This window comes from Mesocricetus auratus, unplaced genomic scaffold (assembly GCF_017639785.1).
Source record: "Mesocricetus auratus isolate SY011 unplaced genomic scaffold, BCM_Maur_2.0 Super-Scaffold_100676, whole genome shotgun sequence".
Lineage (NCBI taxonomy): Eukaryota > Metazoa > Chordata > Mammalia > Rodentia > Cricetidae > Mesocricetus > Mesocricetus auratus.
The window spans coordinates 151,406,024-151,420,055 of NW_024429266.1; the positions used below are offsets into that span (position 1 = coordinate 151,406,024).

Genomic DNA, 14,032 nt, shown 5'->3' on the forward strand with positions numbered 1-14,032 from the left:
AGGATGACTTTTCTTGCTGAGCCCCTAACGAGTAGGACATGCCAGGGGTGTGGAGAGTTGTTGCCACACCTATAATCTGCCCCCTTCCTGCTCAAACGTTAGGGGAGAGGGGGCACAAAGGACTCACTTCTGTAGAGTTTCAGTTAAGTTCGATGTCACATGACTCCACATCATTAAGACACATATTCCAGCATTACAACCTGTATACATCCTCTAAGACAGAAAACCTCAATCTCAGAGCTCACCGGCACCTCAAACTCCATCTAACCTCAACCTGCCCTGCAAGGAGCTACTCCTCCCAGTAACACTCAGGCAGCCTGCCTACCTGCCAGTGATCCAAATGACCTGCCCTTTGTGCCCTCTCTGGACCCAATGAGGGGCGGGAGGAGGTGGCCTTGGGGCTATCTGTCCCCACCCTGCTTGCCCCTGACTGCCCAGTCACTTTGTGCTGGCCTCCACCTCAGTCTCTGCAGCCATGTCCAGTCTCCAGGAACTGTGCTCTGGCCTGCCCCTACGACCCCTCCCTGAGAACCGGGGGCGCTGGGCTGGGGTGCCACATGCTCCGGTCAGGACTCCAGACCTCAGCCCTGCAGAAGAGCAGGTAACAACTGCTACCCAGCCCTCCGGGTCTCTGGGGCCCTTTGGTGTCCTTTAGATGGTTGGGTTGTCTGCGTAACCCTTCTCTCCACACCTCAGCTGCCCACCCTGTCCCCACCAGCTCCCGGACAAGGGTGAGGGCATGTGTGAGGGTCTGTCACCGGGTACTCCTCAGCTGAAGACACCCTGGAGTTACCTTAGGCTTGGAATTGGGCTCCCCACTTCCCGATGTGGACGCTGGGACTCAAGGTCACCCAAACAGCACGAGGTGATGCTGTGGGCACCTCTAGTGAGGAACAGGAAGAGGCAGGGTGTGAAGTGGCCCTAGCTCAGCAGCTTCACATGAACCTTGCCCTGCCCCAGACACTGAGTGACTTGTTTGTCCTCTGCACCAGTTTTTCCTTGTCCCTCCTCCAAACCTCCCAGTGCCTGCAGCTGTGCAGTCACCCTCAAGGACATACAGGGCTGGGAGGGATAGCAGCTCAGGTAGGATTGCCCAAAGGATTTAGTCCCCAATAACTCTCCAAGCTGTCAGACTGAAACAAGGCCTCAGCCATGGGGAGAGGGAAAGACACGGAAGAATGAAGGCTAAATGAGGAGACCCCACCTCACCCATAGACTGCTGTCCTGGGGACTACTGTACTGCTGTTCTGTCTCCAAACTGTCCACAGGCAGGGAGTGAGCTTAGCAGCTGCTGGGGTAGGATCCTGGTGGACAGGAACTGCGAGTGAAAGCAGCAAAGGGTTCTAGAAAATGGGTTGGTGCCAGGCAAGTTGGGGCTGGTGCTAGAGAGAGGGTGGACAAGGTTGAGTGGGGGGATGGGGCACCCTGCCTTTCTGCTTGACCTGTCTGGTTCTACTGAACTCATATCTCTGTTGTGGTTAATGTATCTTCCCCTTGGTCATCTCCCTGTCAGGCACCAGTGCCTTGACACTCAGCCCCAAGAGCTGGGGAGGCTCCACCACCTGAGGGCCTCTGCTGACACCCTTGTGACTGGTGATAGTGATCAGCCTCCAGGGTGTTTTGTGGTGGCAGAGCAGCAGCCAGGACCTGAGAGATTGGTCCCCTTCAGTTTCATTCCTGTGTGTCACCAGGTGTTTGACCCATGCAGCCTCCTTAAAGGAAAGGGGACTTGCACATCTGGGGAGTTAGAGTTGGGAAGGGCTAAGTCTTACCTCTGGGATGGAGTCCCCAAACCAGTAACAGCTTCTGTTTCATTGACTTGTTTTTTATGTGTGTGTCTGTGTCGGTGTATTTGTGTGTGTGTGCAAGCCTACATGTTTGTGTGTGTGGTTGTGTAATCCTGTGCATGCACATGTATGTTCAGGTGTGCATACTTTGAGTTTTCCCTTTGTTTCCACTGCTACATACTATTGTATTCTTTCATTGTTTGGATGGACTGGAGGCTTTGTTCCAGGCTTTTCTTTGACAGCTTTCTATTTAAGTAAGGAGTGCTGCCTATTACACTGTAGTCAGTGTACACTCAGCAAGGCTTGTTCAACCTTCACAGTGTGTCTCACAGCAGGAGCAGTTCTTCTGTTAGAAGCACCTTCTTGTATATCCGCTCCCCTGTGTGCAGTTTCTCTTAGTGACCTCCCCAAATCCTGCCTCATCCACTGCACTGTGTTGGGCATTAAATGCCACAGCTGAGTCCTTCACTATGGTGGGCCCAAATGCCTGTCTCTATTAACATACTATCCTGAGAGCTCTTTCCCTTAGTGGGTCTGCATACCTGTCTTTGCCAACACACCATCTTGAACTTGAGGGTGGGGCTTCCTTGGGATGATTTCTAGGTTCCAGAAACACCAGCATGTACTCATTGAACCCATGGACAAGAACAGTTATTAAGAAGCCAACCCAAGCTGGGTGTTAGTGGTGCATACCTTTAATCCCAGCACTCGGGGGGTAGAGGCAGGTGGATCTCTGTGAGTTCTAGACAAGCCTGGTCTACAAGAGCTAGTTCCAGGACAGCCTCCAAAGTCACAAAGAAATCCTGCCTTGAAACCCCCCACTCCCACCAAAAGAAGCCAGTCCCATATCCTACAAGGGACCTAGGAGGATTTTTTGGTAGAGGTGATTGTGGCAGCTTAGACAAAGTTTCTAGGAGGGAAATGAGGTGTATTTGGAGACCAGAGAAACAGTGCATGGAAAGGCAGAGATAGACCTTCTAAAATGTGGAAGTTGGAGCAGACTCCATGCAAGTAGAGCTGTGAACAGAGCTTGGGAGTCAGATGTAGCATGACTGGAGAAGACCTAGAATGCCTCTGTGGGTACCACCAGATAGGCAGTGGGGACCTGTAAAGACTTTTTGAGTAGGAGCATGACTTGGTGCTTAACAAGACTCCTCCCATGACAGATTTGTATAAGCATTTTTGTAGAAACCCTAGGCAGCATGGAGCAGGGCAGAGGTCCATGAGTGTGGCAGGTGACAGTTCTGTGCTCTAGCACTCACAAGGCCCATAGGTGAGCCCAACAGCATACTAATCGTGTCAGTTAGTTAGTACCTAGGAGCCGGGCTCTAATATCACTCCCACCTTACAGACAAAGAGAGTAAAGGAGAAGCAGGGCGTACGGGTGCTGCTGGGAAAATCTCCTGTGCATACAGCTGTATCCCTAAAAACCCTGCATCCTCAAATCTACATCATGCCACATGGCACTCAGCTTGGTCCTCACATCTCTGATACTAGCTGTCCCTTGTCCTCTTACAAGGCTCTTCATGATTATGGGACTTTTCACTTGGATATTCCAGAACAGTCCCAAGATTCTTAACCAAATTATTTGTGAAAAGTGCCTTTCACCTTGTAAGGCAACATGCAAGTTGGTGGACATGGTGGGGTGATTATAGTAGCCACCATATCAGCTATGCACACTGCCCCAGTCTGCCCATCCAAGAACACAGCCTATGTACCATTTACCAAGCCAGGTGCCTCTCTTACAGTGGCTTCTGCTTTCCTCCTCTGAGTCTGCAGCCCCAGGGGCAGATGGGACCAAGAAGAGAAAGTTTAAGGTCTCCCTTCATGATGGGAGCCAGCTGCCATTAGGGAAGGCTTTCCAGAAGACAAAGCAGGTGTTCTCAGAATGGCTCAACCAGTTTCTGAGTGGAGCAGAGGCAATCCAGGTGGAGAGAGAAGATAGACTACAAAGAGGTCCTTAACCCAGCATCTCTCCCCTCTTCCCCCACCCCCTCCAGCTGGCTCTGAAGAATGCCCTGCGCTACTTCCCACCTGATGTCCAGAAGCTGTTGGCTCAGGAGTTTGCCCAGGAACTACGACAGTTTGGACACATCTACATGTACCGATTCTGCCCCAGCATTGAGATGAGGTGAGCCTGGTGGGTTTGGCTTCAGTTAAGGCCGTGCAGAAGTCAGGAGCCTAGGGGAATCCATGACTAAAGAGGTCAGTCTGTCTGAGCTGGAGGACCTATGGAGGTGGCACAGTGAGTTGACACCCTTGTGCAGAGAAAGTAGGTAGTGAGTTGTCTTTTGGGGGGATCTGGCACTGACTTGCCTGGCCAGAGGATGGGGTCTTTATCAGATGGGTCTCTGGCCTGCACCTCTATCCTGCATTCAGTACTGTTGACTCTGGAGCACAAAGTCTCTGGGGCACGGTGTCCTTTGCTATGTAGATAAGACCTGGTGAGAGGGGATGGGGTGGAGAATTGGTGTCAATGATTTCAAATCTGTCATGTTCTCCACTGAAGTTCTTACACTGTGGTACGCACAGCATCATGGGAAGCTTTGTGATGGTACAGAATGCTGGGCCTCACTGGGCTTGGGGCTCAGCTGCCCTGGAGCAAAGCTGAGAGTCTGCGTTTGGGATGCTGCAGCTTGTGTCATAGAGAACCATTGCTTAGAACATACCAGGAACCCAGAAATGACCCAGGGAGTTTTGTCTCCCCATCAGACAGGAGCCATTGCCCTTCTCCCCCTCTGTGCCTGCTGCCACCTGCCATGGAATTGCTGCCCAGGGATGTTTAATGAGCGAATGGAAGAACAAATGAGCAAACAGACTAGAGGGCTCTGGAAAGCAGCCATCAGCTTCCAGACTTGAAGTAGGGAGGGACCATGATTGGGGTGGACTAGACTTCCTGCTCTGGGCGTGTGGGAACTCAAGCCACCTAGCACCCGATGGATCTGGTGCTCCAGTCCCTGTGCTTCTAAGAACTTCTCTCAGGTGCCTTGTCAGGAGTCTTAGTGGGATGGAAGGCCTGAGGGGTGCCTTGTTGCCTGATGCTAGACTTGTGCTTGCAGGGCCTACCCAATTGATCAGTACCCATGCCGGACACAAAAAGCTGCGGCCATCATGCACATGATCATGAACAACCTGGATCCCGCTGTGGCCCAGGTAATGGCAGGGGAACGGAGGCCACCATAGCCCAGAGAAGCATGACCAAGATTCTGAGTAATGCTAGCAAGCCTGGTATTCAAGGCTCAGATTACAAAGCTGGCATAAGACAGTTCCTGGACCATTCTCTGTAACTATCAGGAAAAATAAAAAAACAGGAAACAAATACAAAATAACAATAATACATAACAGCATATTTATATAAATGCACCTATAATTTTAGCTTTCTAATGGCCACCTGAAAATAAAAAGATTTAGTAATAGTTTATCATAGGTTATCTTAACATTATTAATGAGATCCCTTACATGCCTCCTTTCATACAGACTCTTGACATGGAGGATATATTTCACTGGGTCAGTCATGCTCAGTAGCCCACATGGTGGATGCTGGGTGTCCCTTTAGACTTCTGCACTTTTGAGGACAGCTGTAGGTAGGGGCCCTGCTTCTCTCTGTCACAGCCCCATCTCAGATGATGCCGCATCTTCTCCAGTTTCCACAGGAGCTGGTGACCTATGGAGGAAATGGGCAGGTGTTCAGCAACTGGGCTCAGGTATGGTGGCCTGGAAGGCACTCAGTGGTCCATGGCTCTGCCTGATGCCTGATGCATCAGCGCTGGCAGTCACCTGAAGATGCTTCACTTAGAAGAAGGGGAAAGTGGCATTATGGGAGGTACCAGGAGACCCTGGAGATTAAAGAGGAACTAGGTGGATAAGGCCACTCGATGGACTGAGACCTGCAGGGATCCCTGGGTCTGGGTGTGGGGTGCGGGGTCCACGTGGGTGCTAGTTCACACTTACAGAGTCCTACATGTGCACCGCCCATCCAGTTCTGGCTGACCATGTCCTACTTGTCGAAGATGACTGAGGAGCAGACTCTGGTCATGTACAGTGGTCACCCGCTGGGTCTCTTCCCCAGCAGCCCTGGTGCTCCACGGCTAGTCATCACCAATGGGATGGTGAGTCTGAGGCAGCAGGCATGGGGCCTGCCCAGGGCGGGGCTGTGGGTGAGGGGGCGATCCAGACAACGTCCGCCACCCACACTTGGTCCTTACTCTTTCTAGGTCATTCCCAACTACTCCTCCAGGGCAGAGTATGAGAAGCTGTTTGCCTTGGGGGTGACCATGTAAGTCGCAGTGTCTGCACGCTGCTATGGTGTCTTTCTTTCGTTGCAGTTCACGATAAGATAGCATGACTGTGTTAACCCCGGTTTCAGGGAGTACTTACTACTCTGTAACAAAATTGTTTCATTCTCACACTGCCTCACCCTGGTAGCTTTGCACAAATGCTCACTTTTTTTATAGACATGTAACCAAAGAAATATACAACTTTGGATTCCACTGTTTCAAAAGATTTTATTATGAGTAATCCCAGACATACAGAAAATTGGATCACAAATAAAACATCGCACAGCTGGCTTGAGGAAGACAAACACTTGCCCAGTTCTGGACTCTGTGCAGCTCAGAGAACTTCTGTATGTTTAGGATAAGATGATTCTACTAATGAAAAAGAAAAATTGAAAACCATTTTCAGGGAATACCACCAAAACCCTGTGGTAAAAGGCATGGCTGCACAGCCTTCAATCCTTTCCCTCACAAAGGCAAAGGCATGTGGATATCTATGAGTCCAAGGTCAGCCTCGTCTACCACAAGTTCCACGACAGCCAGAGCTACATGATAGAGACCCTGTGTCAAAACAAACAAACAAACCCAAAAAGTACAACTTGTTGCTTTACATGTCTATCTGCCTGTTGTTCCATCCGTCCATTCAGCTTGTCTTTGGATGAACTTCAGAGTCCATTGCCGATATTTCTGGCTTGGATTTGATCTTTGTTTTGGGTCTCTTTTTCTTTTTAAAGTGATATCTGCATGTGTATAATATCTGTACAGTTAACCAACTGCTGATTGAAAATGTTTGAAATCCAATTTCACACTGACTGAATACAGGCATTTGTTTTTGGCTGTTGTCCCTTGAACAGCAAATGTGGTTACTATAGCCACCTACACACCATTGCATGACGTGAACTATGCAGGTTCTGTGCACATGTGGACTGTTTGACAGGCAGGTTGAAGTAGTTGGCACATTGGGCTGGGGGGGGCAGAGGTGACCTTACCTGCATCAGTTGCAGAAAGCTTATGGTCCAACAACTTTATGCTGTAAGTTGCCTTGGGAATGCCATGTGGTATTCTAGTTGAACTCTGAGGACAAGGAACTGCACATCCCTGGGCCTGTGTCCCTTACACTCTTAGGACCTGGACCTCATCTAGACAGACAGGCCATTCATAGGTTTCTGTCACAGTGGACTGTGTGGGAATTATCAAATGACAGAGGCACAATCTGCAGGACTTGGATATTTGCATAATGCCAGAGCTCCATAGAGAGCTGACCTCACAAGGCTCATAGTGAGTTTCACCATCTCCTGATGACTCCTTTTATACTAACACTGTCCTCTCATATTTGTGATACTTATTCAGTCTTTTGAGATAAGTGACAAGGCCTCTTTTTTGTTTGCTTATCTTTTTGAGACAGTGTCTCGCTAGAAGCAAGAATTCGTGATCTTTCTGCCTCCAACTTCTGAGTGCTAAGACTATCGGTGTGTACCATGCCCACATATCTCCATTTTTAGAAGAGAAGACAAAAGTTCTGGATGGTCAGGTGTATTGTGCGGTAGACTTGGTATTCATTCACAGGCTTGTGACAACACTCTCCAACCAGAGGAGAGAAGGGGCTGGGGAAAGCTACTGAGAGGCAGAAATCTAACAGAAGAGATAATGAACTTGGTGTTGAAAAACAAGCAACAGAGAGATCATGAGAGTATCTTAGTCTTCAGTAAAGAGTACAATTAGGATGGTTTCTTCTAGTGCTATCTATTCGCCTGAAATTTTCAAGATTCCATTGTTTTTTTCTGCTGAATAGTACTCCATTATGTAAATGTACCACATTTTCTCTATCCATTCTTCAGTTGAGGGGCGTCTAGGTTGCTTCCAGGTTCTGGCTATTACAAATAATGCTGCTATGAACATAGTGGAACAGAAGTCCTTGTTGTGTGAATTTGCATCTTTTGGGTATATGCCTAAGAGTGGAATTGCTGGGTCTTGTGGTAGACTGGTTCCCATTTTCCTGAGGAATCTTCATACTGATTTCCATAGTGGCTGTACGAGTTGGCACTCCCACCAGCAGTGGAGGAGTGTTCCCCTCTCTCCACATCCTCTCTAGCATAAACTGTCATTAGTGTTTTTTATTTTAGCCATTCTGACAGGAGTAAGATGCTATCTCAGAGTTATTTTGCGGACCCTAAGATATATATGCATGGTACCCCAGAAAAGGTGGAAGGAGGCAAGATCTCCTGAGCAGATTGGGAGCATGGTGGGGAGGAGAGAGGGAGCCAGGAAAAAGAGAGGGGGAGAAGAGGATGGGAGAGGAAAACATGGGAGAGCAGGAAGATTGAGATGGAGGAAGAATAGAGGAGAGCAGGATGAGAGATTCCACAATAGAAAGAATCATTATAGGCTTGATGGGAGATCTGGCACTAGTGAGATCTCCAGAGATCTACAAGGATGACACCAACTGGCAAGCTAAGCAATAGTGGTGAGACTACTTTAAATGCCCCTCCCTGATAATGATTTTGACGACTGTCTTATATACCATCCTAGAACCTCCGTCCAGTGACATACGGAAGCAGAGGCAGACACCCACAGCTAAGCACTGAACTGAACTCCTGGAACCCAGTGACAGAGAGGGAGGACTGATGAGCATAGGAGTCAAGACTGGGCTGGTGAAACCCAGAGAAACAGCTGACCTGAACAAGGGGGAGATCTTGGACCCCAGACTGATGTCTGAGAGGCCAGCACAGGATTGATCCAGACCCCCCTGAATGTGGGTGTCAGTGAGGCCTAGGCAATTTATGGGGCTTTGGGTAGCATACAGTATATGTCCCTGGCACACAAATGGACTTTGGGTGCCCATCCCACAATGAGGGATGCTCTCTCAATCTGGACACTTGGGGGAGGGCCTAGGCCCTCCCTGGATGAAATGACAGACTCTAGAGATCCCCCATGGAGGGCCTTACCCTCCTTGGGGAACAGAGTAGAGATTGGGTGGGGAACTGGGGGGAGGTTAGTGGGAGAATGCGGGCGTGGAGGGGAGGGAGAGGGAGCTGGGACAGATATGTGAAACAAACTTGTTTCTAATTTAAATATATAATAAAAAATTTTAAAAAAAGAGTGCAATTAGGCCAGCAGCAAATTCTACTGTCCCAATTCTATTGTCTCAATTACGCTAACCAAAACAATGTTTGCTAATTATGCAGTGATGGCAATGGCCGCACTCAGGCAGTACTGGTGATATCGCTGGAAATTTGATGGCAACTATTAATATTATCTGTGTCTGATGACCTCACAGCCTTCCTGCCTGCTTCCTGCTCTTTGAACACAGCCCACAGGTGGGAGGAGGTGAAAGGAGGTCACCCCACTGCAACTATTCATTCTTTCACAGAAAATCAGATTCAACAGGCTTCCCAGAAGGGTGGGGAGAACCATGACTTTGAATGTCGTCTGCTGTGAAGCCATGACCAGGAATGCCTGTGCTGATAGGGAAAGGAGCCAAGGGCAGGCTGTGAGGGACAAGCTACTAAAGCAACACCTTCGGAATGGCGCCCCACACTCAACCAAGAATCCAACAGCAGACATCTCCCAGCATGCCAGCTGTGGATCTGGTGTGTGTGTTCAATGCTACACGTTGCCATGTGTCCAGTGACATACCCAGTACGAAGATGCCTCACAGTTAAGCCTACTGGGTAGCACCTGAATTGCAGAACATGCTTTCCCACCCACGCCAGACGCCTGTACCGGGTCGTGTGGCAGGGACTCATCATATCCTATTTCTCATCCTGTTCTTATATCACAGTTCCTTTCTCTCTTCCCTCCATGTGCGGGCATTTCAATGGCTTCAGATGTTGGCCACTACTGAAAAATTGGCTCTGAATGCCTTTGTGAGTGGCTGAGTAGACATTAACATGTAGTATGGGCATGCTGGGACACGTTCAGCCTTGCTCCACCTAACCCAATCATCCCCATGCTGAGTTTTAAAAATTTATTGTATGACAGATTTTAGGAAAATAAAATCTATTTGTAAAATACCTGGGAGGCAGGAGGGGACAGGAGGCTCTAGCTTACTATATCCTTACCTTTTTGTTTTTACTTTAACGTTTTAAATATTTTGGTTAGAACACAGAGAAATGGGTTTCGCTGTGTCATTTTTATACATGTACATCATTTTAGTGATTTTTAAGTTTTATTTTTATTTTATGTGTATGAGTGTTTTGTCTGTGTGTATGTCTCTGCACCACATGAATGCAGCACCCACAGAGGCAAGAATAGGGTGTTCAATCCCCTGAAACTGGAGCTATGGACAACCGTGAGCTGTTGCGTGGGTGCTGGGAACCAAACCTTAATCCTCTGCAAGCACAGCCAGAGCTCCTAACCACTGAGCTTTCTCTTCAGCCCATTATAGTTATTTCTTATTAATCATTGTGACTATTCCATGATGCTTGTCTGTCCCTCTTGCTAGTCCCCTTTCTTCCCTAAGTGGTCCCCCTTCTGCTTCCATGACACATACATTCTTGTTTCTTCCCTTCTTCCCTTTTAGGTTTCTCTCAGTCTTTCTATTCTCTCTCTCTCTCTCTCTCTCTCTCTCTCTCTCTCTCTCTCTCTCTCTCTCTCTCACACACACACACACACACACACACATTCGTGGAAATATTGACATTTGTCTTTCTGACTCTGACTCTGGTTTATTCTGGTTAACATAGCGATCTCTAGCTCTGCCGCTTGTTATAATGAAGGACAGTGCAGGAGAACCTTTGAGAGTGGTTAAAGGTTTAGTCTAAGGCTCCCAAGTGCTGCCCTTTTCTTCTCCACTCAGGTATGGCCAGATGACAGCCGGCAGCTACTGCTACATTGGTCCCCAGGGAATCGTCCATGGCACCGTGGTGAGAGACGGGCACACATGATGAGTGGCAGGGCCTTGCAGGTGGATCTGCTGGGAGTGGACAATAAGAGCCCTGCCTCCCCCACCTACAGCTCACTGTGCTGAATGCTGGTCGGCGGTACCTGGGCATTGAGGACTTGGCAGGGAAGGTCTTCGTCACCTCCGGGCTCGGTGGGATGAGTGGGGCTCAAGCCAAGGCCGCAGCCATTGTTGGATGCATTGGGGTGATCGCAGAGGTAAGATGGGGAGCTTCTGCCCGTCCCTTCAAAATTCCTTGATTCATTCATCCACTCCTCTGCTTGCTTCCCTCCCTCTCCCTTGTCTTCTAGCCTTTCCTTTCCACTCTTCTCACCCTCCCCTCTCTGCTTGACTTCTTTCCCCAAACGGCTCACCTCCTCCTCACAACCTTGTGCTGCCTCCGGATGGGTCCCTATGACAACACGTGGGTCCTGCTTGCACAGTGTCCACTACCCTCCATGTTCCATGCCCGCTACCTTCCAGCCCATGAAGCTGTGATGGTGTGTGTACAGCCATTGCTTCCTGTGTCTGTCCCATCAGAAGAGGGACCTAGATGACAAAGAATAAATATTTGTGAATTACCTTAGTATGGAGCACCCCTCCCCCAGCTCTAGCAGCTGACATTGGATGGAGGAGACAGACAAGCTGCTCCTCCACAGAGGTGTGCACAGGGGGGCTTACCCTAATGCCTCTCACCTTTGTCTGGAAGACGCCAAGGTCACGGAGGGAAGCAGGAGATAGCAGCAGTGAGGAGCGTTTAGTTAAGTCTTGGGGACACACCATGTAATTTGGCTTAGTTGACACCGCCTGTGTCTTGCATGCCTAGGGTTTGCTAGGACATTGCTGGGCTGCAGGTAACAGGGCATCTGTAGCAGCTTACATAAATAAGAGTTTTATTTTTCTCATGTGACTGAGATTGGTTTAGCAGCTTATTGATGTCAGTGCTAGCTCTCTAGATTCTTCGGGGCTTTTTTCATGAAGATAAAAATCACTACGCTAGCCAAACATGCCATCCACATTCAAGCCAGAAAATAAAAGAGATGTATCCCCTCTGGCTGACGATCTCAGCAGGGAATTGTGTCCCCAAAGCCCCTTCTTTTCTCCCATCATTGTAGTGACTGCCCTGAGGCTGCATCGTGAAAGCGGGGTGGGGTGCATAGGGTAGCACCTCTCAAGAGGTTGTTCAGCAGCGATGTGTGATGGATGACCTGTGTCCCATGACCTCAGGTTGACAAATCTGCGCTTGTAAAACGCCACCGGCAAGGCTGGCTGATGGAAGTAACTGACAGCTTGGACCACTGCATTGTGAGACTCAGGTACAGTTGATTGAGTGGGACTTGGAGCGTTTGACCCTTGACATTGGAAGCAGGGGATAAAGTATGGTTAGGACCGTCCAGTGCCCGATGTCCAGCCACAGGTGCCATCTAGAAAGCGTCATGGGAGGGGAACTATAGAGAGTCCATTCCCCAGGGATTATTGCTGCTGCTGACTTGTGGGCAGCCGTGGGACTCTGAACTTGAGACTCTCCTATATTCCCCTCTCAAGTTCTGTAATTACAGATGTGTGTTACCATGCCTTGCTCATCTATTTATTTCTTGTTTTATCTATTTCTATTATTATCCTCTTACCTATTTCTATTTCTCTAAATAATTTTGGAATCATCATTAGCAAACCTACCATTTCTTTGCCCCACCCCATTAGTGAGTTCTATGAAAAGCCTACTAGGGTTGAGGCACCTGTTTCCCAGTAACCACTTCAGCTCAGCTCAACCAATTTTGTGCATTCCAGCCTGAATTTTTCTTTTTCTTGTGTTATGGAGTATAAGAGAACATACCTTACCCTAGTATATGCCTCCCGGCCCACATTCATCCAGGTGCAAACTCACATAGGCCCATGCAGGCCAACAATCACACACAGGCTCAGTTACACTCATGCCCTCACTCATTCAGACCCATACTCACTAGGCCCAAACTCATGCAGACCCATGTAGGCTTATACTTATACAGACTCATATTCACACATAGACCCACAGTTACACACACAGGCCCACACTGACTCATACACATGCCCACAGTCAGACAAGAGCCCATAGTCACAGAGGCACACACTCATACACAGGCCTCCAGTTACACACAGGCTCACACACTCACATGAGCTCACTCTCACACAGTCCCACTCTCTTACACAAGCCCACACTCACACACAGGCTCTAGGTGACCTCCTACGTCTGCCACATTTGGCCAGCATTGAACGTCTTGCATGTAGACAGAGTAGCTGCATCCAGGGCATCTGAGGACAGATACAGGTCATCTGTTCTGCTCTTGTGTCCTCCTAGGGAAGCAAGGAAAAAGAAGGAGGTGCTCAGCCTTGGCTACCATGGTAACGTGGTGGACCTTTGGTAAGTGGAAATCGCTGGCTTGGAGTGCTAACCAAGTACTTCCAAGCCACAAGCTCTGAACCTTCCTGGGAAAGGCAACATCCTCACCCAGACCTGCACAGCTTTTCTGCCCATGCATTTTGCAAAAGGGAAAGTAGACACTACCTGCAAGGTGTGTGGGTGGAGATGTGGGCTGCAGTTTATGCTGGCCGGCTCTCCTCCAACCCATGCCCTCCTGCCCTGCTCTGTCCACCCCACCACTTCCCCAGGGAGCGCCTGGTCCATGAACTGGACACTACAGGGGAGCTCTTGGTGGATCTCGGGTCAGACCAGACATCCTGTCACAACCCGTTCAATGGCGGCTACTACCCTGTGCAGCTCAGCTTCTCAGAGGCCCAGAGCCTCATGTCCTCCGACCCAGCTGCCTTCAAGCACCTAGTGCAGGAAAGGTGGGTGACAGGAGGGGGCGGCTCAGGGCAGGACAGCAGAGCCTGCAGGAGCCTAGGCTTTCTGAGCTTCAGCTTCCTTCTTTCAGTGGGATCATGAGCACAGAACTTTGGGGAATGATGAGATAAACTGAATTGATATTCGTCAAATCCTTAAGATAGCTTACATGTCTGTGCTGGGTACACACTGGAACACCTAGTACCCTTGTCTGGTACATTGGACCTGGGGTCTGATGGAGAATGCTGATTTGGGGGTCACTACAAGA

At 49.2% G+C, this 14,032-nt stretch overlaps 1 protein-coding gene across 1 annotated transcript in view; it reads left to right on the plus strand.

Annotated features, from left to right (window-relative positions):
• The first annotated feature begins 475 nt into the window (after window positions 1–475).
• Window positions 476–14,032, plus strand: part of Uroc1 (urocanate hydratase 1) — a 32,616-nt gene continuing 19,059 nt past the window's right edge. Inside the window, exons 1-11 of the mRNA XM_005071155.4 lie at window positions 476–601; window positions 3,788–3,918; window positions 4,847–4,940; window positions 5,432–5,491; window positions 5,768–5,896; window positions 6,002–6,063; window positions 10,860–10,926; window positions 11,018–11,161; window positions 12,171–12,259; window positions 13,279–13,341; window positions 13,590–13,769. Coding sequence (XP_005071212.1) covers window positions 476–601; window positions 3,788–3,918; window positions 4,847–4,940; window positions 5,432–5,491; window positions 5,768–5,896; window positions 6,002–6,063; window positions 10,860–10,926; window positions 11,018–11,161; window positions 12,171–12,259; window positions 13,279–13,341; window positions 13,590–13,769 — 1,145 coding nt within the window. The remainder of the gene's footprint in view (window positions 602–3,787; window positions 3,919–4,846; window positions 4,941–5,431; window positions 5,492–5,767; window positions 5,897–6,001; window positions 6,064–10,859; window positions 10,927–11,017; window positions 11,162–12,170; window positions 12,260–13,278; window positions 13,342–13,589; window positions 13,770–14,032) is intronic.